The sequence below is a fragment of the Mus caroli genome, chromosome 7, assembly GCF_900094665.2.
Source record: "Mus caroli chromosome 7, CAROLI_EIJ_v1.1, whole genome shotgun sequence".
Taxonomy (NCBI): Eukaryota; Metazoa; Chordata; class Mammalia; order Rodentia; family Muridae; genus Mus; species Mus caroli.
Genome location: NC_034576.1, coordinates 136,947,381 through 136,975,201, shown reverse-complemented (window position 1 = coordinate 136,975,201; position 27,821 = coordinate 136,947,381). Strand labels below are relative to the sequence as shown.

Genomic DNA, 27,821 nt, shown 5'->3' with positions numbered 1-27,821 from the left:
CCTCTCCCTCTCCCTCTCCCCCTCTCTCTCTCTCCCTCTCTCTAATTTAGGTTGAGAAATAGAATCTAAAACCTCACAACATTATATAGAAAATGGAATTTCCAACTTAAAGAACTGTGAGATTGGTAAATAAATATTGACACCTGTCAAAAGACATACCTTAAGCTGGGCACAGAGCCTCATGCCTGCAATTCTAGTTCTCAGGAGGCTGAGGAAAGGGGATCGCCAGGAGGTCAAGACCAACCTAAATCACAGCAGGAATTCCAAGGCAAGCCTGGGCAAGGTGGCAAGGGAGGCTTAAACCTCAAACACTGAGAGTTGGAACACAAAAGAATGGGGAATGAAACATACATGCTAACCAAGACATTGGGGAAAACTCTCAAGTCAATTAAAGACTACATCCCTATAGCAGACAACAGTTATAAACCTGTAGGCCAACAACAACTCTTTCAAACCTGTAAAACATGATGAATGAGCCTTTAATATATCTGAAATCCTATGAAGAACCTCTCAGGGAGGACATTTTAATAATGAGTTGCTCTCTTGGCAAACAGTACACTCAGGCTAATGAGTGCTTAGCACTATGTATGCAGGAACTCTTCTGAAACATCTCTCTGTAATGAAAGATCATCAGGAAGTCTCGAGAACTTTCCATCCTGGTTTTATCCAATATACCAGAAAGAGTCACTCACTTCACCTACTTTAGAGTATAGGAAGGGATGGGTAGAAGGAGCCCAGAAACTTATCAATAAATAAATTGATGAGTGAGACCTCCCCATTCCTTACTCTACTTTCAATAAGAATTCATTAACAACGTATTGTGACAGGCTCTTTGTGTATGATCTACATTCTATTTTGTGACCCAAGGAAAAAGAGCACAAAGACAGATCAGCATAACTTAGCCATGATCAATAACTAATTATTCACAAAGCTAACACCAGATGACAAGCAGAAACTACAGCACCCTAAAGGGAGTCACGGCGCCAAGCAATGGCTAGACAGAGGCCAGCATTCAGCAGGTCTGCTGCAGGATGTGTCTGCTTTGGGCTTTCTATTTAATGTGGTCCACCCACACAAAAGGCAGAAAAACAACAGCAGAAGATCCTCTAACTGCCTGGAGCTTTCACTGGGTTCACCATGAACCAAATTTGTTTGGGCCAGAGCTGCTATTCTCATTCCAAGACAAAAAAAAAGAGCTTCCTAAGTAGAACAAAGAGTATGGAATGGGACTGTACCACAGAAAGGCAGGGACGGAGCACGCTAAAGCATCAATATCCCTATCTCCCAAGTTTCATCTCTTTGTTCTTCGGAAGAATAATTACTCACAATTATCCCCAAATTTAACACAGCAACTACATTATACTTGAAAACACAGCAGACCATTTTGAAAGGAGAAAAAGAATAGACCTCAAAAGTTTGTTCCAACTGAAAAAAAAAAAAAAGAAAAGAAAAGAAAAGAAAAGAAAAGAAAAGAGAGACAGTTGTCAATCCCAGCTGTGAGCACAACTGCTCCTCTCCCAAGTCAATGGACATACTGTAGGCAAAACGATGGGAACTCACTTTGCTTCTCTCCCCATCTCTGAAAACATTCTGCTTAGAGCCTCTGTTAGTCAAACATTCCAAACTTTGGCAAGGAAACCAGGCTGTTGCTGCCTCTTCGAGTGACCCATTCAAAACAGGAATGGGCTAAGACTCCAATCAAGCCCTTGAAATCAAAGATAAATGTCATGGAAGGACATGTCATAGGACATCATGGGCGGGGAAATGAAACTTCTGGCAGAAGCAGCTCTGGCTGGAAGGGCATGAGTGGTTTCAGCCCCTGGAATCCACAAGATACTAAAACACCTCGCGGTTTTCAGCCCCTGATAAAAAGAAGAGGTATTCCTTCATATCCACACAATATGGCTACAAGTGCACTTTACATTCCAGAAGGCACATATGTTCTTTCATCCCTCAAAGATCCTGGTAGGCAGCTAAAACCCACAAATGCAGAAGGGTTTGACAAGGACATGAAAACTGTGATGTAGACAGGACTTAAGTTATTACATATTTATGGAAGGAGACTGGAACAAAAAGAGAGAGGGAAAGAGAAAAGGAAAAAGACAGTGGAGAGCAAAACATCAAGTCATAATGACGCCCATGTGTCAGTAAGGAAGGCCATGACTCCAGACAAGGTCCTTGGGAGTGCAGGACTCTACTGTCTCTTAGAGATAGCTGGCGCTTGATTTGTTTTCTGCACAATCTTGGCTCTTAGAAACTGCATGCTATTCTAGCAAAGAACGTTAGTTTGAGTAAGGCTACTTCTTGCTGAGACCTACCTGGGAGAGATGAAGGCTGAAGACCCAGCCTAGGAAAGAGGGCATTGCTGAGCCCCTAAATGGGATACATCCTGTATCCTGCCCACGTTAGGTTTTAGTTGGAGCACATGATTCAACAGAACACTGAGACAAACTACTGGGACTATGCTATAGTACTATGGGCAAACAGAGAGCAGCAACAAGTGAGGGTTTCAAGGAAAGTTCAGGCCCCAGCAGCAGGGATATATACCACGGTGGCGACATGAGGTGAGAATGGAGACTGTCTGTCTAATATATACTTACTACAGCAACTTTAATTTTGTTAAAAGTATCAATAAACTCTGCGTCAACTTGATTCTCATCTATCTCCCTTAAAGCTAGAGCTGGCATGTGACAACATTCTCTGTCAATGAGATGAGAAAGCTGAAGGCTCTGTCTAAGAGCACCTGGTACAGCTACCTACACTATAACCTGATGTCACTGTTCAGCATTATCAGTATCCTGCTCGGAATGGCAGAGCCACCTTTGAGGTCATGAGAAAAAGAGTCTTTAAAGATAACAGGATAGAAAGATCCTGGATGTTGAGAACATGAGGACAACATGGAACAAGGGAAGGGGAGCCAAAAATCTTCTCTAGGCTAGAAGTTTTATACATGGTGGGTGGGTAAAGGGACCCTCACTTGGTAAAGCCACCTAAGTGGATTTTTAATGTTGACAAGAAACCAAACATATTCCCTAAACACCATAAGACTGATCAAACTGAGGAAATCGGAGATACCAGGGTTCTAAGACCTCATGCCTGTAACTCTGAATTTCCTACAGGTAATTGACCTCAGTGGACTGAAGGACCACAGTCATTTCTAATGCCACGCTGCTGTGTAAAAGAGTCAACATTTGCTATGACAACCCAAATACACAGGCCGTTCTTGTGAATCTCTGAGGAATGAGAGAATCCTCACTATGGTTTCTGAAGACACTAGTCAAATCCCTGACTCAGCAGCACACGGATCACACATGGGACAAGATTAAAAATTTTTAGGTAAGCCATGATAAAAGCCCCATCACCGGACTATTATAGGTTTTCTTTCTGGATCACCTTCCTAGGTTACTGCAATGAGAGAATTTAAAGAAATGAGAAAAACAGGGGCTGGCAAGAGAACTGGTTGGGAAGAGCGCTTTCTGCCAATGCTGATGACCAGAGGTTGATCCCTGAAAACGTCATGGTGAAAGGAGAAAACCAACTCTTACAAGCTGTCCACTGACCCCTACATGGGGGGCACGCATGACATATGCAGAGAGAAGAGGGCAGTAATGGAGGGGAAATAATTAAAATGAAGATTCTCGGGGTCACAGAGTTCTCTGTCACATAACTGGCATGACTGAAATAAAGCCAGACAATACACAGCAGAGCCCAGGCAAGTTTACCTTGTTCTTGTTCTCATTCTCACATAACAGTGAGAAAATCACAGTCAGCTTAAGCACCCTAAAAAGACAGAGTCCAGACGCATCACACACCATGCCAATCCCCACAAGTGGTAAGAGCATGCCTTTGAGATGCCAGTCAAGCGCAAAACCTCATGCCTCCAACCTTGAGTCTTTCTATGACGACTGGCTTAACCACGAGAACCCTAGGGTAAACAAAACACACTCAGCCCATGCACAGGAAGGGTTGTTCAGCCCCTAGTTGATACACCATTTCTGACCACGACCGGTCTCCATAATCAGTAGCACACTGCTGTGACGTTCCCTATGTTTTCTTCCCCTTTCGTCTTGGCATTCATGAACATGTCCACTTCAGGCAGGTGAAGCTGAAGCTTAGAGAAAATAGGTGCCGATAGGGGTCCAAGGAAATTTAGGCCAAGTTTTCACTGATAACATGCTGGGTGCCCTGCTCTCTGCAAAGCAGCATGCTCTGTGATTGGTGGACTGGCAAAGCCTGTCTCTGTGTGTAGAAACCTACCAGTAGAACATCAATCAACCTAGAACATCTATCAAGTGCACACGTTCACTGTAAGTCACCCCCCCCAAAAAAAAAAAACGGCACTGTCCAAAAATAAGCAGAGTTCACTCCATACCCTATACCTCAACTGTCCACCTGTACATCTCTCCTGGTAGTGTCAGATGCTGAGGAGATCGAAAATTGACTTCATTTTACAGCACAGCCATGGAGGTTGTAAGTATCAATTTATAAAACCGACATTCTCTGAGATAATCTATTCATAGATACCCCAATTTGCTTTCAAAAACAAAATAAACTCGAAAGGTGGTCAGCTGCCATGAACTAGGCAGAGCGCCCAAGGGTGCTCTAGTGCCTGGAGAAACACAGCATTCTGCTGAAAGGAGAAAAGCGGCCAGGGCCCTGCAGTGCTCCGGCGCGAGGCAGTACAACTTGATTTCGGCATTTTCTCCTCATTGCTCATTTCGTTTCCGTTTGCTCTTGTGGGGCTTTTTGCTCTATGAAGATATACTGAAAAGTACTGGCAAGCCCTTGGTGGATGCCCAGCGCTGCGTGAGAAGCATGACAAACGCTTTCAGCAGACAATGTTTGGCTCACAGGCACACTTCTGAGCCTCTGGGATACCGCAACCTCTGCAGGGACAGCTATGGAAGCTGTCAGGGTCAGCATGGGCAAACGCACATCTGCCCTTTATCTAGGAGTACTTGGTCATGACAGGGGCAAGAAGAAGAAGGAAGAGGAGTCAAGGACAGAGAGGAGGACCGAGGAGAGAGAAAGAAGGAAGAAGGAGGCGGGGGGCAGGGGTTGGGGGAGCAGATGAGGATTTCTTAGGGCCTTCACTGAACACTTACTGGTTGAACAGTACCCGTGAGCGCACTATGAACTTGAAGATGTACTCCAAGGCTTTTATGGCTTTGTACAGCTGCTCGTTGACTCCCGGCTTCTCTGCGCTGGCCACGTAGGTCCGTAACACCTTGGTCAGCTTCCTGGTCCAAAGGGGAATATATGTCAATCAAGGATTCAGAAATCCCAAGTGGAAATTTACTGAGAGCGAAGTTTACATCATTACTTTTATTCTGGTTTCCACATACAAAAATATGCATATTCATAAAGGTTTTCTAATCAGGCAAAGCACCTGATAAAATACCTTCCTGGCAGTGCAGGAATTTTACAGGGGTGAGATGAAAGAGTCCCGCACTCAGGACCGTCAGCCAACTGCTCAGGTTAGCTAATTTGCTGCAACCAAAGGCCTTAAATTGAATGGGAAATTGTTCGATGGCAATGCAAATAAACAGTGCTCAATTTTCAATGCATTTCCTAAGGATCTCTAGTAAGAGGGTAAAACAATAAAAATAATAACATATTTAGGATAGATATTACATTACTTAGTAATAGCATTCACCCCAAAACATTCAATTTTTAAAACATAAATAATAACTGTATTTCTCATGTTCCTATTTATAAACTGGGATCATAAAACAAATCACTAACATGAAAAAAGTTTCCACAAGCCACAGCACATACGCATTCATCAGAACCATTTTTCACATGAACCATCCCATGGCAGACATAACTATGGAAATAAATACAAATCAGTTGTCCACTGTGACTCTGGAATTCACAGCTTCTCGTGCTTGGGGGCCTTGGGGGGATAGGAGTTGTTTGACTTTGTTTTTTAACACAGAGTCTCATGATGTCGTTCTGGCTGCCCTGGGTCTATTTATTATTCAGTGGTTCTCAACCTGTGGGTTTAGACCCAGTAAGGGGTCACTTATCAGATGTCCTGCATATCAAATATTTACATTACAATTTATAACAGTAACAAAAATGGCAGTCATGAAGTAGCAACAAGATAATTTTATGGTTGAGGATCACACCAGCATGAAGAACTATATTAAAGGGTCACTGTATTAGGATGGCTGAGAACCACTGATAGAACAGACTGGCTTCTGGTTCAAGAGTACTAAGATCAAAGACTTGTGCCACCACACCCAGTCATAGACACCTTTTTTACAAAATTCTTGGCACAGGGAAAAGCGTCAAATTTTCCTATTTTGTTTCATTACATATAACCAGAGAGTTCAAATGATAACAGATTCATTCAGACCTTCAGGGTACGTAAAAAGGTTGAGGTAAAACAAACAAAATTTGATAAATGTAATTTTTAAAAAGTAATCAAGTTCATTAATAAACAAATACATGTAAATTAGAATAAGACAGGGATGAGAAAGCCGCTCAGCAGGAAGATGCCTGCAGCAGGAGGCAGGCCCTGCATCCAATCCTCAGCACCCAGAAAAAAAGTAAATAATACAATTATATCAGCAAATAACAAGTGAGATGTTTGCCTAGTAAAGACAAGAGGAGAGGATAAATGAGAGAGCTTCTCTCTGGAAGGAAACCAGCAATCTCTGTCAGGGTATTTTCTCATTGATTCCAGCTAAATGCAAAACTATTCCAACCCTTTGACATCAGGAACTCCACTTTGTGGCCTCTCATACAGCAGCCATGACCCATGCATTCAGCAACATCTCCCTCAGCTTCATCTCCAGCAATAACAGTATAAGCAACACGATGCCCATCCCGAGTTGCATAAGTAATTTAATCATGAAGGCGAGCAGAACACTGCTCAGCTATCAAGTGTGCAAAGGGAGAGAGGCTAGACAGGAGGTTCTACCACCAACAACATGGATTGGTGGGGTTGCTGGTTCGGTTCCATTCAGTTCAGTTCAGTTGTGAGACAAGGTCTCATGTCACCCAGGCTGACATTCACTATGAAGCTGAAGATCACCTTGGACCTCTGATCCTCTGGCCTCCACGTCAAAAGTGCTGGGATTGCAGATCTTTGCTATCAGGCCTTGTTTTTTGTGCTAGGGATCAAACCCAGGGCTTCTGTGCCTATGGAGCTACATTCATGGCCACACCCTCCCCATCTACACAAAAAGATGTTGGTGAGTTGCTGGTGGAAATCCAAAGCAATACAATAATTTCATCAACTACATGTGTGTCTCTCTGCTCGGCAGATTTAGTCCTGAGCATTTACCCGAGAGAAATGAATGATGTCTATAAAACACAAGAATTCTCAGCCTTATGCAGAATACCAGGAATTTAGCAACCCCCCTCCCCCTGCCCCAGCCCATCTATCAATAATGACTGAACAAATCATGGGAGTCAATTATGACTGAGAGATTTAAAAAAAAAAAAAGACCCAGTTCAAACAATGACATATAGAGCAATATGGACAAATCTCAAAAGTATCATGCTGAAGGAAAAAGGCCAGGTGCACAAGAGTACACGGTGTTTGAGAGAACACAGAACAGAGCTGATACAGAAGTGGGAATATGGCTGCTTCTCTGAGAGCGACATTTCTCCAGGCCCACTTCTGGATTTTAAACAAGCCAAAATACCATGGTGCATGGTTTAGGGTGAGGGGTCAGTGGGTCAGGGTAAATGCTTATCACACATGAATGAGGACTAAGGTCAGTCCCCAGGACCCACTACGAAACCCAGGCACGGAAGTAGCGTATGGTCACAATCCCAGCACTGGCAAGGCAGGAACAGAGGAGGAAGATTCAGTGATTTCTTTTCTGATCCAAGTTTATAAATATTAACTAATAAGCAGGTCAGTGACCTCCGGGTTCAGTGAGAGGTCCTGCCTCAAAAAACAAGATGGGGAAAGAGAAGAAAGAGGACCTCTGACATCAGTCGGAGGACTTTGCAGACTGTCAAGCACTGCCATGTGGGTGCTACATATTGAAACCGATCCTCTGAAAGCACAGCCGGTGGTGCCTTTCGTCCCTGAAACATCCTCCAGACTCCTAAATACAAGGTTAATTAGATAAAAAAATAAGATTGTAAGTGACCAAATAAATAAGGTCTTTCTGACTCTGAACAGGTTAAAGCACTCCAGAAAGGAAGTCTGAGCCATTGTGGGGGCCAGCCTGTATGATCATGTAAACTGTGTGTTCTGAAAGTTGGCCTGCACGACCCATCTGCTATGGAGTCTGGCACTGTGATCCATTCATTGGGAAGTGCGGCAAAGCAAAGGGCACTCCTTGAAACCTCGAATACTTGTTACAAAGCTGTCTTACACAGCTCTTGTTGTTTTTCCAAGATTCACAATAGCTTATCTTTTCACCCCTATTCACATCACCACTCAAAAATAACAACAAAAGAAAAAAATCCATAGCACACACTTGTGAATGAGAATCCTTCCAACTCATTTATCAAAGAAAGGATTGGAATAATAAGTATGATCTACAAAGAGAATGGCCCAAACCCAGAAAATAAATCTGCATGGCCATTGCATGGCTGCATAAAGATCAAAACATCTGGTGGAAGTCAAAATGGGGCAGAGCAAATGGAGCCTCAGTTATACTGATGGGAAGCGGACCACAGCCACATGAGATCTAGTGCATGAGACAGAAAGGAGCCATGGCATGAAGGTTACATGAAAAGCAGTCCTCATAGGAGCACCTCCTTCTCTTTTCAATGGGATCAATTCTGGTCACAGCCATGGTGTCCCAGCCTCCATGAACTGCCAATGCAGGGAGCTGTGCTGAAGCTAAGATGCTGAAAGGAACGCCCACTGCTGGGAGCTTTCTCTCTATTCACACAGGCTTTGAAAGGCAGAAGACAGAATTCACCTTCAATCCCAGCACTAGAGGGGCAGAAGCAGGCGAACCTCTGTGACTTCGAGGCCATCTTGATCTACACAATGAGTCCCGGGATGGGGATACATAATGAGACCTGCTGAGGTCTTCACGGAGCAGGATGGATGGAGGTTCTTCATGGATAGTGCTGTGGGTCAACTGACCCACAGAACATGATGAGCACCCGGAATGGAAAGAGATACATATGCAGGGGCAGCATTCACTGGGTGCTACAAATCACAAAGCTTACTCCTTTGGTGTTTCAAAGTTTGAATTCTCAGATGCATCGCTTAGGAACCAAAGTTTCCATAGAATCAAAATTTCACTGTTTTAGAGGCCAGAGAGATGGCTTGGTGGTTAGGATCACATCCTGTTCTTCCAGAGAAACCAAGTTTGATTCCCAGCACCCAGTTAGGGCAGCTTACAACTGCCTGTCACTCCAGCTCCAGGAGAACTGGTATCCTCTTCTGGACTCCACAAGCATGTGCACTCATATGCATATACCCACACCCATCCAGACATAAGGACAAATAATTTAAATGGTTTTTTTTTAACTCATAGGAAAAGAATTTTTACCTTCTTAAGTGTAATGTCAAATATGTGAGTTCCTATTTTTCATAATTTACAAACATGTAGACTCTTATTTTACTAACTCTTGTAGTTGATGTAGAAAACAACAGATTGACAGTTTATCAGAATGTGGTACAGATATCTATTTCCAAAACCCAAGTCTTTTCAACAAACAGCACAGACAGAACAGGAGGATACTGATTCTTGCCTCTGTTTCATCTAAGCTTAAAGACAAAATGAGGCTTTAAACTCTCCTATTGATTAATTTCTCCAAACCTAAATACAGACACACACACACACACACACACACACACACACACACACCACTTTTTTTAAGTGGGGTCTCCTATAATTCAGGCTATCCTCATACTAACGTAGCCTGTAAGTTTGAATTTCTGATCCTCCTGACTCCTCCCACAGAGAGTAACTCATCACACCCAGGCCCTAAGATGCTAGAACTAAAACTAAGAGCTTCAGGCACACTACGTAAGTACTCACTCTACTGAGCTATACTCCAGGGATTCCAACTCTTCTATCTTATTTTTCCACCAGTGAGCAAGGCACACACCAGGCAGTGGATACTACAGCTAGAACTCAGCAGTGCTATCGTTTCCTGAGTTAAAGTATGAAAGCTACTCTCAAAACAGATGATTAGCCCTGCTTAAAGGAAAAATTTGAAATCAGCTACATATGGAGACTCTGCTACATGCTTAGACATCTGGCCACATCTACAATCCCTGAATAGCCATTGCTTAGTCAATAAGGCAAGAAGGCACCCCAATTTGTTCCTTTCCCAGAGTCTATAAGAAAATGTCCAATATTCAAACCTACAGGGCATCTCCCCCAAGCCAACAGAGGGCTCAGAATAAACAGTAACAGAAGACTAATAAAAGGCAGCTTGTTCTGCAAGCTTAAGTAGCTTCTGCAGCTCCTACCCCTGCTAGTGACTCTACCCATCACCTGTCATAAGCATGCAGGACAGGGCAAGAAGGGATCTGCAGCCCAACACAGGATTGTGCCACCCACTGGCTTCATAGGCTGCCATCCCTGGACCTTGAGTTCATAGCTACACAGTCAGAGAAAACAGGCTTTCACAAAGTCTCCTAAGAACCACAGATGGGGCCCTGGATCCATTTTACAGACTCTAACTTCTAAGTATGGTGTTCTTAAAGAAATAGCATGACTTTTTTTCTTTTTAAGTTTTCAATGCAATTACAATACAAAATTTGAATACATGTCATTAAATCCCAACATAAGAGAGTAAGTTGAACAGAGCAAACAAACCCCAACAACTGCTTAGTGCTTAGTGCTTAGTGCTCTCTATGCATCAGGGTTTATTCTGAGCTCTAATAATTCATTAGAATTCTCAAACAAGTCTACAATTGTCTTCTTTTTTTTTAATAGGCAAAAAGGCTGAAGGCCAGAGATCATAAGCAAATTGCCTAAGATCACACAATTCATAAAGGACAGAGCTGTCACTTAAGTCTGCGAACCCTTCATTCAGAATTGTGTTACCAAACAGGAGATAACCTGTCTTGATGGCCCAAGCCCCATAAGTTCCCTGTATCCTCAGAGAGGGCTAGAAACAAGGGTCCTAGATGAACAGAAGAAAAAAAAAATCTAAGTAGCTTAATAGCTACAATTTGTTTAAGAAAAGGGAAGACATACTTTAAGGAGAAAGGAGGCTAGCTAGAGAATACAAAACTGCATTTTATGTTCACTGAAAAAAAACCCAATAACCTCAAAACAGAAACACATCCATTTATTCATTCATCAGTTGCTTATTGGGGGCTGGGATGTGACAGGGAGCAGCATCCATACATCAGCTTCATCGAACATAAGCAGAAATTTTCAAAGATAAATGGAAGGTGTGAAGGAGAACGTGGATTTATTCCAAAATGTAAGGCTAATTTATCATGCATCTCTTTCAACAAGATTTCCAGGTCTGTTAAGAAGGAAACAATAATAATACAAAGTATGCCAGTAAAGCCAGAGTTTTGAGTGGAGAAACATATGGTCATAGGCCAAAGTCACGGTGGAAAATGATTGCAAACATCAGAGAATAAAGCAGTGGTTTGAAATAACACAAGAGAACTCACGTGTAGGCTAATGTCGCACTGAAGTGTTTCTTAATGTAAGTCTCCAAAACAGGATTAAAATGCTGAAATTTCCTATCCGCGATTAGTCCAATGATAAAGACCTATGAACATAACCAAAACATTCTCATGAGTGGGATGAGGAAAACCACTTTGGAATTATCCTCTGTGATATCAGGAAATGAGCTGGAAAAAGTCCAGGCAGAGGCCACTCCCAGATTTATATCTGTCTACCTTAGAGAGGGTATTAACATAACTATAGTTTCACATTCAAAGTATATTTGCACTCCTCCGGGCTTCCTTTTTGATTGACTCTCTTTCAAGGTGACTGGGATGGGTCCCTTCCCCCTTCAAAGGCTGCAGCATGAAAGAACACCTCACCCTCTGAGAGGATGAAAGGGAGGCCCCTTACCAGAGCATCAAACACCAAGGTATCAAACGTCTCACTCTCAGAGTTCTCCATCATGATGTTGAAGAGGGCATCCAAGGTGTCCTGAAGGAACTGCAAAGACACAAGAGGTCACTGAACTGTCCCTGCATCCCACCTCCCCCAGAGACATGGTCTCTGGCAACACTCACGTTACCCACCTTTCCCCAGTCAAGGAATCATGGTATGCACCTGTAATCCCAACACTGGGGAGGCTTGGGCAGGACAACTGTCTGCACTATAAAGGAAGTCCTGGGCCCAGCTGAACTACCGAGTGAGACCCTGTCTCAATAAATGTATGAATTAAGTAATTAAACTAGTAATTTCCAAGATTTTATTCAGGTAACAGGTGATTGAAGCAAAATTCCACATGACTGATTTCCACACAAAAGGAGGTCACCCTGGGCCAACCAGAAGAAGGCTGGAGCTGGGAGATGCCCTATGTCACCCACTCCACTCAGAGACCCTTCTAAAGTCTCTTCCACATTTTCATAAGGACACATCAGACTCATTCTTACGAACCAAGCGTCAGAGGCCACGAGTAATGTACAGAAGTCACGGAGCACCGTGTCCACTGAGAAAGGAAAAGACCTTCTACCAGCTGAGCCAGAAAGAAGAGAATGCGAGACAGCATATGCGTGCAGCTGAGGAACAGAGCCGGGTGCTGGAAAGGCGTATGCAACTCCAGTAACTGGTGCAGTGCTGCTCCAGTCTACTGAAACGCAACGACAGAAATCACCATACAGGAAAGCAAAGCGTCACTCACTTAACTACGAAACAAATTAGACGTCAAAGATCCCTCACCCAAGTTCCACACTCTAAAGGAGGCGTAAGATGAACTGGATTAGATTTTACTGAACTAGTGAGATCCCCGGTGGGAGGGATGGCCAATAATGAGAGGGACAGCATATGATATAATACTGCCCATGAAAGAACAAAGTAAAAACGCCTCAGCATTAGTCAGGAGGGACACACAGCTGAAACCACACAGATGCCCACACCCCACCCACTGTAAAGGTAGACGACAGTCCAGCGTGGGAGAGGGTGCAGAAAAATGGGGGCCTTTGTGCACTCACTGCTGGGAGAAATGCAAAATAGTACAGAGGCTCTGGAGAACAACTTGACAATTCCTCAAAAACTTAAATCTATATTAACGCTCTAACTCAATGGTAGCATTCCTAACATCCCAAAGAAAAGCATAATGCTCACACAAAGCCTGCCAAAAAGACATAAAGCAACAGTGTTTATCATTGAAAAAAAAAAGGGGGGGGTGGAACGAAACAAATGCCCATCCACTGACGGATGGGTGAGCATAGTGAATGCTCTCTGTCTATCCCTATCTATCCTCCCACAGGACCATCACTCAGCCACGTGGAGACAGGACAGTCCTAGGGAATTAACAGCATAGACACTCTGTCCATTAAGGACTCAGAAGCTACACTGCACAATTCCTTTATAGCAAATGTCCACAAGAGGCAAATACAGGGAAAGAAACTAGACCGTAGTGCCAGAGGCTCAGGGAAGTAACTACTGGCAGGCTTGAACTTCTATTGTGGGTAGAGAAACTGTTCTTAGATCATACTGAGGATTGTGCCACAATTCTATAAATATATTAAAGCTATTGAACTGAACAGAGTAAAAGGAGAATTTTTATGATATATAAGAAGTTACATCTCAAAAACAGGAGGGAAAACTGTTTTTAAAGAGTAAGTGGGTGAAGTAGTCACAGGCAGAATAGCACAGGGACGGCTGCATCAGATATTGGGTCCAGATTTTGAGAAGTTCAGCCTTCACAGAGCACCCAAAGGCCCTCCTAGACAATACAAAGCATCTTATATGCCTTTTGAAGAGTGAGGACACAAGTCACAAGAACCTCTTCCCAAACTAGTGCCAGCTCCAACTACCCACCTGTGCTTTATGCTTTAAAACCAGAAAAACTAGCAGGAGAGCTGGGGCTCGGAGAGACAGAAATCCATACTGTGCTACCCAGCCTCTACTACACAGAGAAAATGGGACAACTAGCAAGAGATAAACTACTGTTTCCATCAAGAACTCGAGCCTGGACATGACAAGATCTTTATCAACTCTGATGGTTTGGGTTTGTACAACCTTGTTACATTCCCCATAGTTTTCAGATTGTAAATCACTGCAAAGGTCAAAACTTCATGCCATCTGCTAACAGCCTAGTATCCCTGCCAGCAGGCTCTCTGAGTAGCCAGCTCATCACAGCTCCTGCAAACTCCCTGCCATAGGCCTACCAATGGCATTAAAAAAGATGACAAGGTCGGTCGGCAGCCCAGAGTCGGAACTGGACAGAGAAGAGCCTTCCTCTCTGGACACAGTACCTGTTGGTCAGAGACAAGCATGCAGAAGGGGTTACTACATATAGCCAAAGGTCTGCTGCTCAGACACCCCTCCCCTTAATCTCTGAGCTACCAAGTGAAGAATCAGGCAGCCATTGCCATTCTCCATCTTCATGTGAATCGATTTCTCCCACTACATGTACAAATTCCTTTCTCAATCCATCAGGCACTGCTGTCCATCCTCTACCAGCTACGAAAACACATAAGGAAGTCATGGAATAAATGGAAGATACCCCACCATCTCTCAATGTCTCTAAATAAAGAAGAGCCCTATAAAACCACACGGCTTGAGTCCTACTGTATGGCTTAGAGAACTCAGTTCATCTCTCCAGGAACAAGCATGGCTGGAATACAGTAGCAGAGGAGAAGGAACCAGGTAAGGTGGTTAGGTGGACCCAGCTCATCCAGGAGAACCAGTAACCACCAGAAGGAAAGATAGGAAAAGAACTTCCATAGGCGAACATTGAGATATAATAATACTTTAGCTATGGGGAATGGAGAAGATGACAAGATGATTCTAGATTTTTCCCCCCTGGTGTGACATCAAGTCAATAGAAGTACCATGAATGCATGACACTGAGACTTCAAAATGAAAGACAATATTTCATTAAATGCATCTCTTTAAAGTACTTTCATTTATCCACCCAGTTTCCATCTAAACTGGGGATTTAGAACCCAAGGAAGTCTAAAAAGCAATTAATGTTGTCCAAGCCATTGGTACAAGAGCAGGACTGAAGAGATGATTAAAATTTTAAGATTAGCGAGAGCGTGTTTGAGCGGTTACACAACGGATGCAGGAAAGTAGTGCAACCAAATTAATTCACGCCGAAGTTAAGCACATTGCTGGTTAATTAAGGCCATTTTAAGTAATTAATTTTCCAGAGATAAGGCAGTCCCTTACTGCATGCTCCTCTCACAGAGGGTGAGGAACTGAAGAGGCAATGCACCAACTAAGCAGTAGAGAAATGATCTATGAAGCATCATAGGCCACTGGCCAGCAAAGTGTCCCCTAGCCCAGATGGATCACCCTACCATGATGACATTTCCATTTGTGCAAGGGAATGTCATTCAAGCCCCTTTAATGGAACATGGGAGAAGGAGCAGGGGAGGGGGTGGAGGAGGCAGTACATTAGAAGCACAGGCGATTAGAGAACATAGGGACAGAACCTGATGCTTACAGGAGTTCAGATCACTGCTCTGACTGAAGGCTCCCAGGTCAGGACACTGGGTGGCAAGGGTCTGAACAAGGCACCATACCTACACAGCACAGAGAGTATCTGCGGGGTGCTCAGCCACGAATCATACAACTCTATCATACCCCCTCACCAAGGCTCAGGGACCACTGGGAAGAAGGGGCTAAAAAGATGTTAAGAGCCAGAGATCAAAAAGATTCAGAGTGAAAGCATCTTCAGGATGGGACAGCTAGCTGCTCTCAGGAATAAACAGCAGCTGTGGTTATCTGCACAAAGCCTGTATAAGATCAGACCAGATGAGCCCCGCCCACTCTGTGAGGCACGAGGGACTGTTAAGAGCTCCTAAGGGAGCCTCCGCTTTCCTGAAGGTTTTAGCTCATGATGCTTTGGTGAGTGGTAATCTGTGGGCTTCACAAGTTGGAATCTACGGGTTCTTACGTTTTTTTCAAAAAGGACATTTAGTTGGAGAGGAGAGTATGAGGTGTGGGGTAAACCTGAGAGGAATTGAGGGGAGGAGGGGAAGGGGAGGAGAGGAGGAGGGGTGAACACAGTCAAAATGTATGAAATTCTCAAATAATGAAAACATTAAAAACAAATACATGCAAAAGCAAACAACACTAATTAGTACCTAATGTTTGTCCAGAGTCCAAATGTGAGGCCAGGACATGAGCTCACTCACACAGGTAGGAAATGACCAGGTCCAGCCCTTGGTGCTTATAATAGTCTACCGGACCCAGAGCTATCCTGGTCACTTCTGAGTCACATGAAGAATCATGAGTCAGTAGCAAGGATGGTGACAATGACCATAGTAAGAATGAAACAAGCCAGTACAAACAGGACATCCCCATGGATGAGAAACAGACCACTGTGTCTCAGCAAACACCAAGAACCTAGAGAAAAAGGCAGTGACTGACATAGCTGAAGGAGGCCACTGAGCATTGTCAACACAGCATTGAAGACTCATTGAGCACCCAGAGCAGATGGGTTCAAAGTTCACACTTCCAAGTTAAGCAGCTTAGCCCTTCCAAAGAGAGTTCAGCAGCACTGAGCACATACCTAAGTCATTGTTAAGCAATTATAACCAGAATCTGGCACTTCCCCAGTCAGTACATAATAACAGGCACAAAACACAAGACTAAGCCTCCCTCCGCAGCCCTCGTTACCTTCACCACTTCACCACCGTCCACCTTCATCAACTGCCTCAAGTTCTGCTGCAGAAGGTTGGTGTTCGATCTCCACTTCAACAGCCCCAGGAGGTCCACTGCAAACAGAACAGCAGAGTCAGCTCTCCCTTAACAACAAGGGCTTTGCCTGGAATTCACAGAGTATGTGAGGTTCTCTGCAAATACGTCTCAGAAGAAAACTCAGCCCCATTTCAAAAGGTTCACTTGCTAAATACTTCGTTACTGAGTGCTAACATACATAATAGTGATATAGTTGAATTCACTATTTCCAGCCACATTTACCATGAAATGATTTCCATGAAGGAGCTTTCAACATGCATTTAGGAACCAAACGGGGCAGAGGATGATTCCCACCTATTGGAGAGACAGCTGCTAACCCCTGGAACACTTACTAATGCTACCCACACAGAAAGAGCTGCCAAGCCCTTATCCCCCAAATGGCTCGTCATGCTCAAGAACAAATGTCTATTTTTTAAATAATATAAAACAAATTGAAGTCCTGAAACTACAAACTGGATAACCTATGTAACCACAAAGACTGTGAAAAATTGAGAACCCTTTTTAAGCAGCTGTTGCTGCCCTCTGAGCTGTTTATGGATCTTAGCAGAAAAGTCCAGGATTGAATATACTAGTTTCCAAAGATCCAAAGAAAAGGGACATATCTGTAGTGTGTGTGTGTATGTGTGCAGGTGCACGCACAAGTGTATGGGTAGATGTCCAGCCTTGAGTATTTATTCCTCTACTACCATTGTAAGGCAATGTCCCCCCACTGAATCTGGAGTTTGACTCAATTCAATGGGCTGGGCACTGGGCTCCAGGAATGCACCTGTTTGTACCCACCCACTCCCAAGTGCTAGGGTTACAGAAACCCGACACTGCTGCTTGCTTTTATGTGGCTGCTAAAGACCCACACTCATATCCTCGCGCTTGCAGAGCAGACAGTCTACAGACAGAGACATCTTCCCAGGCCTCGAGGGGTTTTGGATGGTTTTACTTTTTTCCTTTTAAAGCTTGAAGGATTCCGCTTAAGACATTAAGATGTTCTTTAAGGTAGGAAGACAGAATCCCAGCCCTGTCTAGGAAAGCCCACGTGCCCATACTTTCTCCCTTACAATTATATTTCTGTGCTTCTATGCCATTACTTGCAAGACTGCAACTGGCAAACTGTATCTCACCTACAGCTTATGGGTTAGCGGGAGCATCGGCTACAGAAGAAACTACGAGCACCAAAATAAACAAATTGACAAATAAATAAAGCTAAGGCTCCCGTTAACACTGAAAGCCAGCATAAAATTTTGGATCTAGGTAAGAACTCGATAAACAGACATGCATTCTAATTTCAGAATCAGACCACACAAAAGCCACCTACAGCCCATACAGATTCTCATGTGTTTCTTATCACCTCGGGCATCACTGGTAACTAGAAGAGTAAACCGGAGGGGGGCGGCACTCAGCACCCACATACAGTGTGGATTATGTAAAGCCAGCTGAGTCACACAGTAACTACAGAACACTGGGCAGGGAGTTTCCCTTGTCTCCTTGGCTGAACAGTGGGTGCGGTGCTGCATAATTTGCAGGGCAGCTAAAAGAATCCAACAATAAAACATGTAGGCAAGCTTATCACAACAGCCAACATAAAACGCAACCAGCAGCCGGCCTTCAGATAGGAAAGGAGCTAGAAATTTGGGGTGGAAGTTGACATGTTGTGATTCTAACTGAAAGTAAAGGAACAGGAAAGGGTCCATCTTGACCTGACCCTTCTGATCCAAGGGTTGAGGGTATCTCCATCTCATGAGTGATCAGTGTCTCTTTAATGGAGACCAATGCATCATCTAAGCCCCAATCATTCCAAGTTGGTATCACGTACCATGTGACTGGGTTGAGTCTGGTCTCTATACTTTAACTTTCCATTTTTAGTTATTTACTTATTCTTGGGAGGGTGTTATTTTGTTATTGTTCATTTGGGGTTTTCTTTTCCTTTTTTGGGGGGTTGTGGTTGTTTGGGGTTTTTTGTTTTGTTTTGCTTTTTGGTTTTGGGGGGTTTTTCCCCCCTTTTTTGGGTGGAGGGGAAGTCAGGGATCATTAGATGGGTCAGACTAGCCTGGAGCTCACTGCAGAACCCAGACTGTATTTGAACTTGTAAATTCTCCTGCCTCAGCAACCAAACTCCATCCCACCCAATAAAAACTTGGATTATAACATTTGTACTGCCCATCTGGACTCTGTATTGCAAATTTGAGGAAAAAGTTCAAGGGAGAAAATTCACAAATCACCCCATTGGGCAGTGCTGAAGGAAAAAGTTTGCCCTCCCCCACAGAGCTACCCAGGCAGGAAAGCCTCCAGTCCCAGGGACTCGACACAGCTGGATTCATAAGTATCCTTTGTTTCCTGACTCCTTTCCCTCTCATTATACAGTAAGCTAATGGAGACGAGGGATCACATCTTACAGTTCTTTTCCTATCCCCTATGGCAGCCCACACAGCGCTGAGGACAGAGATCTTTAATACAAACCTTGATGAATAATTCAGCCCCTGCTTTTTTTTTCCCTAAGTAATGGAACTCTGAGAGAACAAATTATGGTTTCAGGAAAATGAATCCCTCAGAGGAGAATTTGGGACTCCACACTCAGGCGCCAACTAGGGCACCCCCGTCTTATACACTCCTGGCATGGCACAATCCCAAAAAGGGGTATCAATGCTTGCATGAAATGAAAGCCAGATGCTTCCCTCTGTTCAGTGAGCAGCATCACTTTGGAATTTCCTTGTTGCTTGGCAACAGCTGCTGCAGAGACCAGGGCTCTCTCACTGGGTACCAGGGAAGGAATCACCCTGCAGATGGTGAGATTCAAGGAGCTGTAAGGTAAGAAAGGAATCCACACACCACCCTGGGAGGTTCCCCCCTCCCCCTCCCCCGCATGTTTTAAAGCGATACTGCGGATGAAATTTTTTTTGATAGGAAATCATGATCAAATTTCAGACAACTAGCGATGCATCTGGAACACTGACCCACATATAAGACAGTGGCTACCTCCAAAGTGAGAAGTGACACAGAGCAGACCTCAGCACCTGCTGAAACACTAAAGCAGACACACTTGGGGTCAATGACCCAGGTGGGGATACCACCCTTAGCCTGCATTGAATAAGGCACAAACATTAGTTCATGTACCCCAGTGTGGGTACATGCTGAGAACCTCATTCCTAGTACTGGGACATTCTTTGCACAGCCCAGTCACTAGCTGGAGCCCACACAGCTGACTCATGTCCCTGAGAACCAAACTCCTGCACAATCCTCCCACCCCACCCCCCCACTTACACAAATCCAGTCCTTCTGGGAAGTGGGGGATAGGGAGGTCATTTGCTGGTAGAGATTACCACAGGCAGAAAGTAAGAACCCTTCAGAAATGATTCAAACCCAGGGTGACTTGGCAACCAGGAAGTGTCCAAATGGTCTCCAAGTATCAGTGTTCACATAGACTCAAACAACCCAGATGTGTCTGGATGACTTACAGCCTCTCACTAATATTTTACTAGGGAGGCCAAGGGTGGGAAAGCCTCACTGGGCAAAGCTGAGAATGAAGAGAGATGTAAAATGTAAAGAGAGATGGAAGCAGCAGGTGGAGAAAGTTTGAAAGGCATCTGACTGGCACGCCTCAGCCCTCAGGACAGCAGCATTTCTGCCTTCCAGAGTCCCATCTTCCAAAGGACAGGTTTCTTCCATGCTAGGGCAATCCAGTGCAAGCCCAAACGATGCCTGCTCCTCGGCAAATCTCAAACTCCAGCCATGACTGACAGGCAACACCGAGATGTGATTCCTGATAATGACGGACATTAATAATCACAACTCCTATCAGGCAGTTAAGAGGGAAAAAAATTGGATTTTCAAGCTCCATTTCAAGAGAGCATAAAGTCTCTGCACAGCTGTGATACGGCCACATTAGGAGGATGCGGCTTTTAAATGAAGGATTTGTGCAGAGAGCCTCTGCCTCCTCCAGACAGAGTCACGGCAACGGCACTGCTGTGCTCTGAATAAGAAGTAACTCCACCGGACTGCCATGACTCTGAGGAGGCTGCAAGCAGTGGGAAATGAACTCAGTCAGCCCAAGGCCGAGGCATCAGCTGATGAGTGACCTGCCACATTAGGCTGAGCTTAGTGGACTAGAACCAGAAGGAGGTCTTATCTCACACTGTAAGCAGGGAGCCTAAACATGTCAGGCCAATCAACTTCTCCAAAGAAAGATAACTGGGAATTATCTCAAGGAGAATCAAGACAGAGGAAGACACAGAGAAGGGAGTACCTCACATCTGACAGTGTATACACTAGCCAGAAAGCTCTGGAAGCAGGCATTAGTCACATGTGTATCAGTGGGTAGAGCTGGGTTTAAAACGTCGTTACTCAAGGTCATTTCCAGGGTTAAGTTAGAATGAAGGTTCAACTCCATTTCTCTGATCTGTTTTCAAACCTCGTATATTCCCCCTGATGCCTTGTTTCCTTCTTTTGGCTGGAAAACTTCTCCAAGAGGAAGGCTGACAAGATGGAAGAGTGGTTACGGTGCTCGCTAACAAGCTTGATGAACTGAGTTCAATCCTCACTGTTCACACAGAGAAAGGAAAGAAGCCAGTGTGTCCTCTGACTGCCCCCACATACACCGCAAATAAACACATTTAAAAATAAAATTAAGTCCTTCCATTGTCTACTCTCCCAGCTAAGTTAGTCCTCAGCCCAAAATAGAAGTGTGAGTTTTAAACTCTGACGGATGCCACTTCCTCTTCCCAAGCTCATCGACATCTATGTAGGTCCTTATCAAAGGACACAGTGGATGACGTCCACGCACCCACAGGAAACTCCTCCACTCAACACGCAGCCAAAAGGGATGTGTTTCAGAGGGAGGAATTCTAGAACTCACCGTTCTGGGTCAGTTTCGTGGAACACACCAGAGTGGAGATCTGGAAAGAGTCTTTGCTGATGGTACAACTCCCAAGACTCTGCATTCCTTTGCCTGTGGCTGAGTGGCCCTTTTCTTCCAACTCCCCCTTGGTACTAGGGAGGCTCAAGTATGTGGCTGCATCTTCGAGCTTTTTGGCTTCAGCCTGTGGGTTTGATTGCACCTTGTATCACACAACATTCATGGAGGCCACACTCCAGGTTCTGCATGCTTTATTATCATGACTTCCTTCAACCCCACGCCCCCTTCCACACTGTGTTCTACAGTGCACTTTAACGATCTTCCCTCGTCCTGTGGATTAACTCCCATCCTCAGCCTTCGTATACAGCACAGAATGTGTTATTGCCTGTCATCGTCTCTCGTTAGGAACAGCAAAAGGGCTGGTCAATCATAACTGCTCATTTACATAATTAAATGTAGCTCCATGCTACAGAGCAGCTCTGTCCTCCGGTGAGAAATGTCAACTGAGATGTTCATCTTGATCGCAGGCTTGACTGAAGTGAGAAGTTCTGAGAGTTGGGTAAAGCATACCTCTGAGTGTGTTCACAACAGAGAATTAACTATGAGGGGAAAGTTACCTCCTGAAACTAGGTACACATGAAGACTGGGGACCCTGATGGGCTAAAACAAAGTCTCCTCCCACAGTATTCTCTGTTTCCTGGCCACCTGGATATAAGCTGCTCATCACACCCTCCCCACCAGGAAGGACCAGGACCGAAAGCGCTGACACACCCTGACTCCCTGTATTGTTTTGCTCAGGTATTTGTCACAACCATGAAAAGCTAACAGTTCAGCTCAGGTGAGGGCTTCACTAGGGCCTGATCCAATCAGGGCGCCCAGGGTCCCCTGGGACAGATGTGCGCACCTTGTAGACAATAAGGTCATGCTCCCCGTCTCTCAGGGTGGTCCCATCGTATCTCATCAGCTTCACAAAGGCCAGTGCGAAGATCTTCTCAGACTTATCCTTGGCTGCAAAGAAAACCAATCATTACCCTCAACTACAGTCAGGACAAAGTGACATTAGCACATGCTACAAAGACACCTGGTAGACAATCGCCAAGGTACACAGGAGAGGCCAATGGGGGATGGAGAATCAAACCCCACAATCACCAACAGGAAGATTCACATCAGAAGGATCGACTGTCCTCGAACGAGTTCAAAGTCTCAGGGAAGAAGAGACTGTGCAACCCGAGAGCTGATTCCAGAATAAAGCCAGGAAGGTTTTGCAGAAGAGTGTGAAGGAAAGCTCACGACGCTACAATTCTGAAGTAAGTAGGAAGAGCCAAACTGAATGTGGCTTGGTTTGAACAAGAACAGAGAGACTAGGATATGAACAAGGGAATGAACCTAGGACATGGGAAAGGGCCAGTGCAGGGAGGAAAACTGCTTAGCAATAGAGAAACCACAGAGTCCTAGTGCACACCACCTACCTCTGGGGGCCAGAAGACCACCCCCATGAGATGTTCTAGGGCCTTTAGCAAGAAAGTGCAACAGCCAGGCCTGCATGCTGGGCTCGTGCTCTCCCTTCCTTCAGGCTTCTTCAAAGCATCTAAATATCTATATGGTATCAGCATCTGATGGGTTTTCTTCATGGTCTTCAACACTGGCAGATATGTAGGGGTGGGGGATTTGTTATGAGACTGCTAGTGTCTGTCTACTGAGCCCTGGAATCTAAGGGTTTCTGAGTATGTATGTTTGTCTGTGTGAGGGTATACATATGTAGGTGTGTATGTATGTAATATATATATATGCATGTATATGTGTGTTTCTATATGTCTATATGTGTACATATGTGTATATATGTATATACACATATGTATGTAGATATATGTCTGTATCTGTGTATATATATATATATATATACACACACATATGTGTGTGTATGTTTATATAAGTATATGCATACATACACAAGTATATGTGCACATATGTGTACATACATGTATGAATGTATATTTTTGGGTGCAATGTGTATATGTACATATCTGTAGATGTGTATATGTATACATATATGTATGAGTATATATGTATAGTTGTATATATGTGTATATATGAATATTTATCTATGTGTGTATACATGTGTGCATATATATATATGTATATATGTGTGTGTGTATATGTGTGTGTGTGTGTGCATGAGTATATACATGCAAATTTGTATTTGTCTGTATGTATGCTATTCTCCAGCACATGAAATAAAGCCTAACCAACAAATACTGGCACTAGTTAGAAAGAGGACCAACAAAAAGGTAAGCTCTTTTACATCACAAAGAAAGCAAAACCTGGAGGCTTGCACAGGAATAAAGGATCAGAGGCCCTGTGGGAGGATGGTCAGAGAAAGTGGATCTAAGAAGACAGATGGACCATGTGCCAAGAAGAAAGGGTGCAACACCAATGTCCACTAGCAACGAGGGCACCGCTGGGGATGGAAGGCCAATGTGGCTGGCAAGCAATGAGTGAGAGCCATAGAATAGTAGGGACAGGTAAAGTAAGGTAATAAGAAAGAGTCAAGACTAAAGAGATGATTTCCACAAGCTGCCGAGAGTGTCAAAGGGAGTATTCAAAAGTCTGTCCAAAAGGGAAGGACAGAGGTAAGACTTGGAAGGAGCACACATCCATCCTCCTCCAGATGAGGAACTCAAAACTTTCATGCCATGACCTCAATACCCAAGAAGCCATATCTTGTGCATTTTGATAGTTGCACTGCCTTACATACAATAGGAGCTCAGTAAATGCATGCTAATTAAAGGACAGTCAACCAACCAAAAAATAGAGATGTAGAAACAGAACAGATGTGCCTTATTCATCTAAAACACTGCTTTATGAACAGCAGCAGAACATGTGAGAGACGTCTGTATCAAGTGGTAAGGACCCACTCCTGCTAAGCTTGAGTCCCCAGGAGCAGCAACCTCTAGACATGCATGCAATGGCAATTATCAGCCGACAGCTTCTACTGAGCCTACCACTGAGTGGTACTGAAAAAGGGCTTCGTCCATTACCACTGCATCTTCAACACTCAAGGAAGGGTCACTGTCCAGCACATGCCTGCTAAGAGCCACTGCAAAAGTAGATGGATTATTCTAGCACAGACTCAGAGTCCTATAAACTATACAGCAGGAGCCTGCATTTTATAGAAGAGTAGCCAGAACTGCCCCACCCAGACAAGCCTGCTCTAATCCAGAAAGACATATGTGTAACACATGAACCGATGTGCCTACATGGCCAACAAGTTGCCAGTAGGGCATGTGCTTGCATGTCAACACCAAGCTACTCCAACACAGATTGTGACAGGGGGCATCCCATCACTACTTCTTCTCCAGGACTTGCTCTAAGGTAGAAAGCAGCTTGAGTGTGGCTAGTAAACAGTAAAGGTAGACAGCGTGTACTGAATTCTTCCTTTCTCAGACCCAGGGTTTGCGTATACTCAGGCTCAGCTGTAGCAGCCCCTACGGCTGCCCTCGGTAGCTGGCAAACAAGATCTCATGAGCGTCACTTTTACAATGCTCAACATGTCTCCAGAACCACATAAGCTATGGCCTTGGAGACTTCATTAATTATGCAAATGTGTCTTGGCAAGTCGGGTGATAGCATCTTGTCTGTAATGAGTACTTAAAACTGACGAGAAAAACAAGGATTTGGAAAATTAGAATGCTGGAGATCTCCCTCTACCCCAGTGTAATTCATTAATTAAGGGGAATGAATTTGGTAAGAAAGTGGCTCCAGAGTGATTCTGACACAGTCCTCTATGGAGTCTAGATCTCTTACCAACTATGCTTCCTCCACAGAAACTGGAGGCCCCATAGCCTCTTACCAGCCTTGGGATGATGTGTGTCCAGGAAGCCAAGCCTGCTCTACAGATGGTCTTTCCACCTTTTCAAGAGTACCTAAGCTCCTCCTGTCCTCTCAGCAGAGTGCTGGCCTACATCGTGGCCACACCTGGGCTGTGGCACCTGTGCAGGTCACACCTGTGCCCAGAGAAGCCCTTTCACCAGCCCCCATCTGTCCACATCCCGTTTCTGTCACTTCACATTTTATTCTGGGCTATCATTCCTCAGGTGGTCCTGCATACAAATCCCATGATAAGGGAGCCTCCATCTCCTTGGTGTATAGACAGGCAATAACAAAGACCAGGAGATGGAAGCCATTCACCAAAGGCACTGTACTATAGCGCTAAGGCACAGGTTAGACCCGAAGCCGTTTTAGGGGCAACTAACTCAAAAGCCTCTACCCAAAGTTCTTCACATATAACGTGAGAATTCAGGCCAGGAACACTGACTGTGTAAGGACTTCTAGTTATATTTGATCCATACAACACAGTGAAGCTCCCATGTCAGCCTCAAGAATGTAAGCGCACAGTCATTGACTGTGCCCGTCACCCTGGGGTTTTAGGGCACTATGTGCATTGACTAGACTCTTTCCCTCTGCCTGCTGACCCAAAGATGACTAAGCTCTAAGTAAGGTAAACACCATGGGGAAACCCCACCTCTCCACCTGACAACCGGTGGCCCTCTAACTCAACTCCAGACCGTTTCTCACTGCTAGGATGCGATTGTGAGAGGTGGCTGCCATGCTCTCCGTCCATCACATACAGATCCACCACGTGGGCTCCTAGGTGTTCTAGAGCCTTTGTTTAACCGATTCCTGGACTTGCACATCTTGTAAGTTGATGTTCACATATGGCTCTCCAGCTCTGCGGAACTTACACCCTCTCCCTCCTAACTCCCCCCAAAGTCTCAGGATTCTCAGTGGCCTTCCACAGAAGACCACAAACCTTCCAACAACAAGCCTGGGAGTGTGTTCAGCCCAGCAGGCCACTGTTGGGTAGCTTCATCCTCCATCACATACACCTGACTACAGGGAGGGCCTGAGTCCCCAGAAACTATCAAATGGAGACAGAGGAGCACTTCATCCAGTAACAGGGTCCTTCCGGACCCAGCAGGATGCTGAAGACAGGCTAATGGATACCATTTCTGTAGGAATCTGCAACAGAGTCTAGAACTAATTGTCTCCCTGTGTGGCCCCCATGTGGTCATCTGAGGCACACTATAACACTGTGTAACACTGTAACACATCCTTCTCACAGATCCCATCTAGCTGTAAACCTACCCAACTCAGTGTCACACGTTTCAATCAATGGAGGACAGGAAGTAATTCTATCATCGGTCCATGACAGTTTAGTGTTTAGCATGGAGCTATACCCGTAGCAGACTCTTAATTTGACCTGTGTGATAGAACCGGCTTCAGTAATCAGAGATCAATTCTTTCAGAAAGGAGAAAATGTGAAGACATGTTCCTTCCTCTAGGCTTGGTATGAAGGGCAAGGTTGCACCAATGCCTGTGAGAGCTCCAGCTAAGCTCCAGCAATCACCCACGAATACAAAGAGGGTTTGAGTTCTCGATTCTAAGACAAAGAACACTGAGAGGCAATTTTTCAAATGGTTTGTTGTGTTTCAGTGACTTTCCTAATAGACTGGCATGGGGTGAGTCAAAGAAGAAATGGGGCTGGGACGATCACTCACAGTTAAGCACTCCTGTAGAGGAACTGAGTTCAGTCCACAGCACCTACACAGGGCAGCTCACAACAGTGTGCAACTCCAGCTCCCGGAGATCTGACTGACATCCGTGGCTACCTCCACTGGCACTGCACTCGCGTCCACAAACCAACACTCACACACGCACATAGACACACAAGTAAAAATAAAAATCTTTAAAGACAAGGAAGATCGGCAGGAGAAACAGAAGCAAGGAACAGGTGCACCGTCCATGCCAGAGGGAAGCATGACATCAATTTCCCTGAGATCAATTCCATGATGTTCCAGGGGCAAGTTCAGATGAAAGAAATGGCCCAGGAGCCATGACATCACTGTAGATGACAGCCATGTGCTGAAGCAATTCAGAGCAGGTGCTGCCTGCTAGGCCCTTCCCTTGAAAACAAACACTGATAAAGTGGCCCGTTACTCACAGTCCTGCGAGGATCTATGGCGGAAGGTGAATCGAAGGTGACTCCGGTTCACGTCCTCAATGGGGATGGCCACCTTGAAGAATCAAATGGGGATGTATGAGTACCTATCCCAACCTCTTCCAGCAGGAAGTGCTTAATTCAGTCCGGTTATCAGCACCAGGATAAACACTCAGGCACCAGA

The 27,821-nt window shown here is 44.7% G+C and overlaps 1 protein-coding gene across 1 annotated transcript in view; it reads right to left on the bottom strand.

Annotated features, from left to right (window-relative positions):
- Positions 1-27,821, bottom strand: part of Dock1 (dedicator of cytokinesis 1) — a 497,315-nt gene that overhangs the window by 374,539 nt on the left and 94,955 nt on the right. Inside the window, exons 16-22 of the mRNA XM_021168435.2 lie at positions 27,641-27,713; positions 22,544-22,647; positions 21,640-21,823; positions 16,716-16,813; positions 11,982-12,071; positions 11,573-11,673; positions 5,106-5,240 (exon numbers count right to left, since the gene is read on the bottom strand). Of these exons, the coding sequence (XP_021024094.1) occupies positions 5,106-5,240; positions 11,573-11,673; positions 11,982-12,071; positions 16,716-16,813; positions 21,640-21,823; positions 22,544-22,647; positions 27,641-27,713 (785 nt within the window). The remainder of the gene's footprint in view (positions 1-5,105; positions 5,241-11,572; positions 11,674-11,981; positions 12,072-16,715; positions 16,814-21,639; positions 21,824-22,543; positions 22,648-27,640; positions 27,714-27,821) is intronic.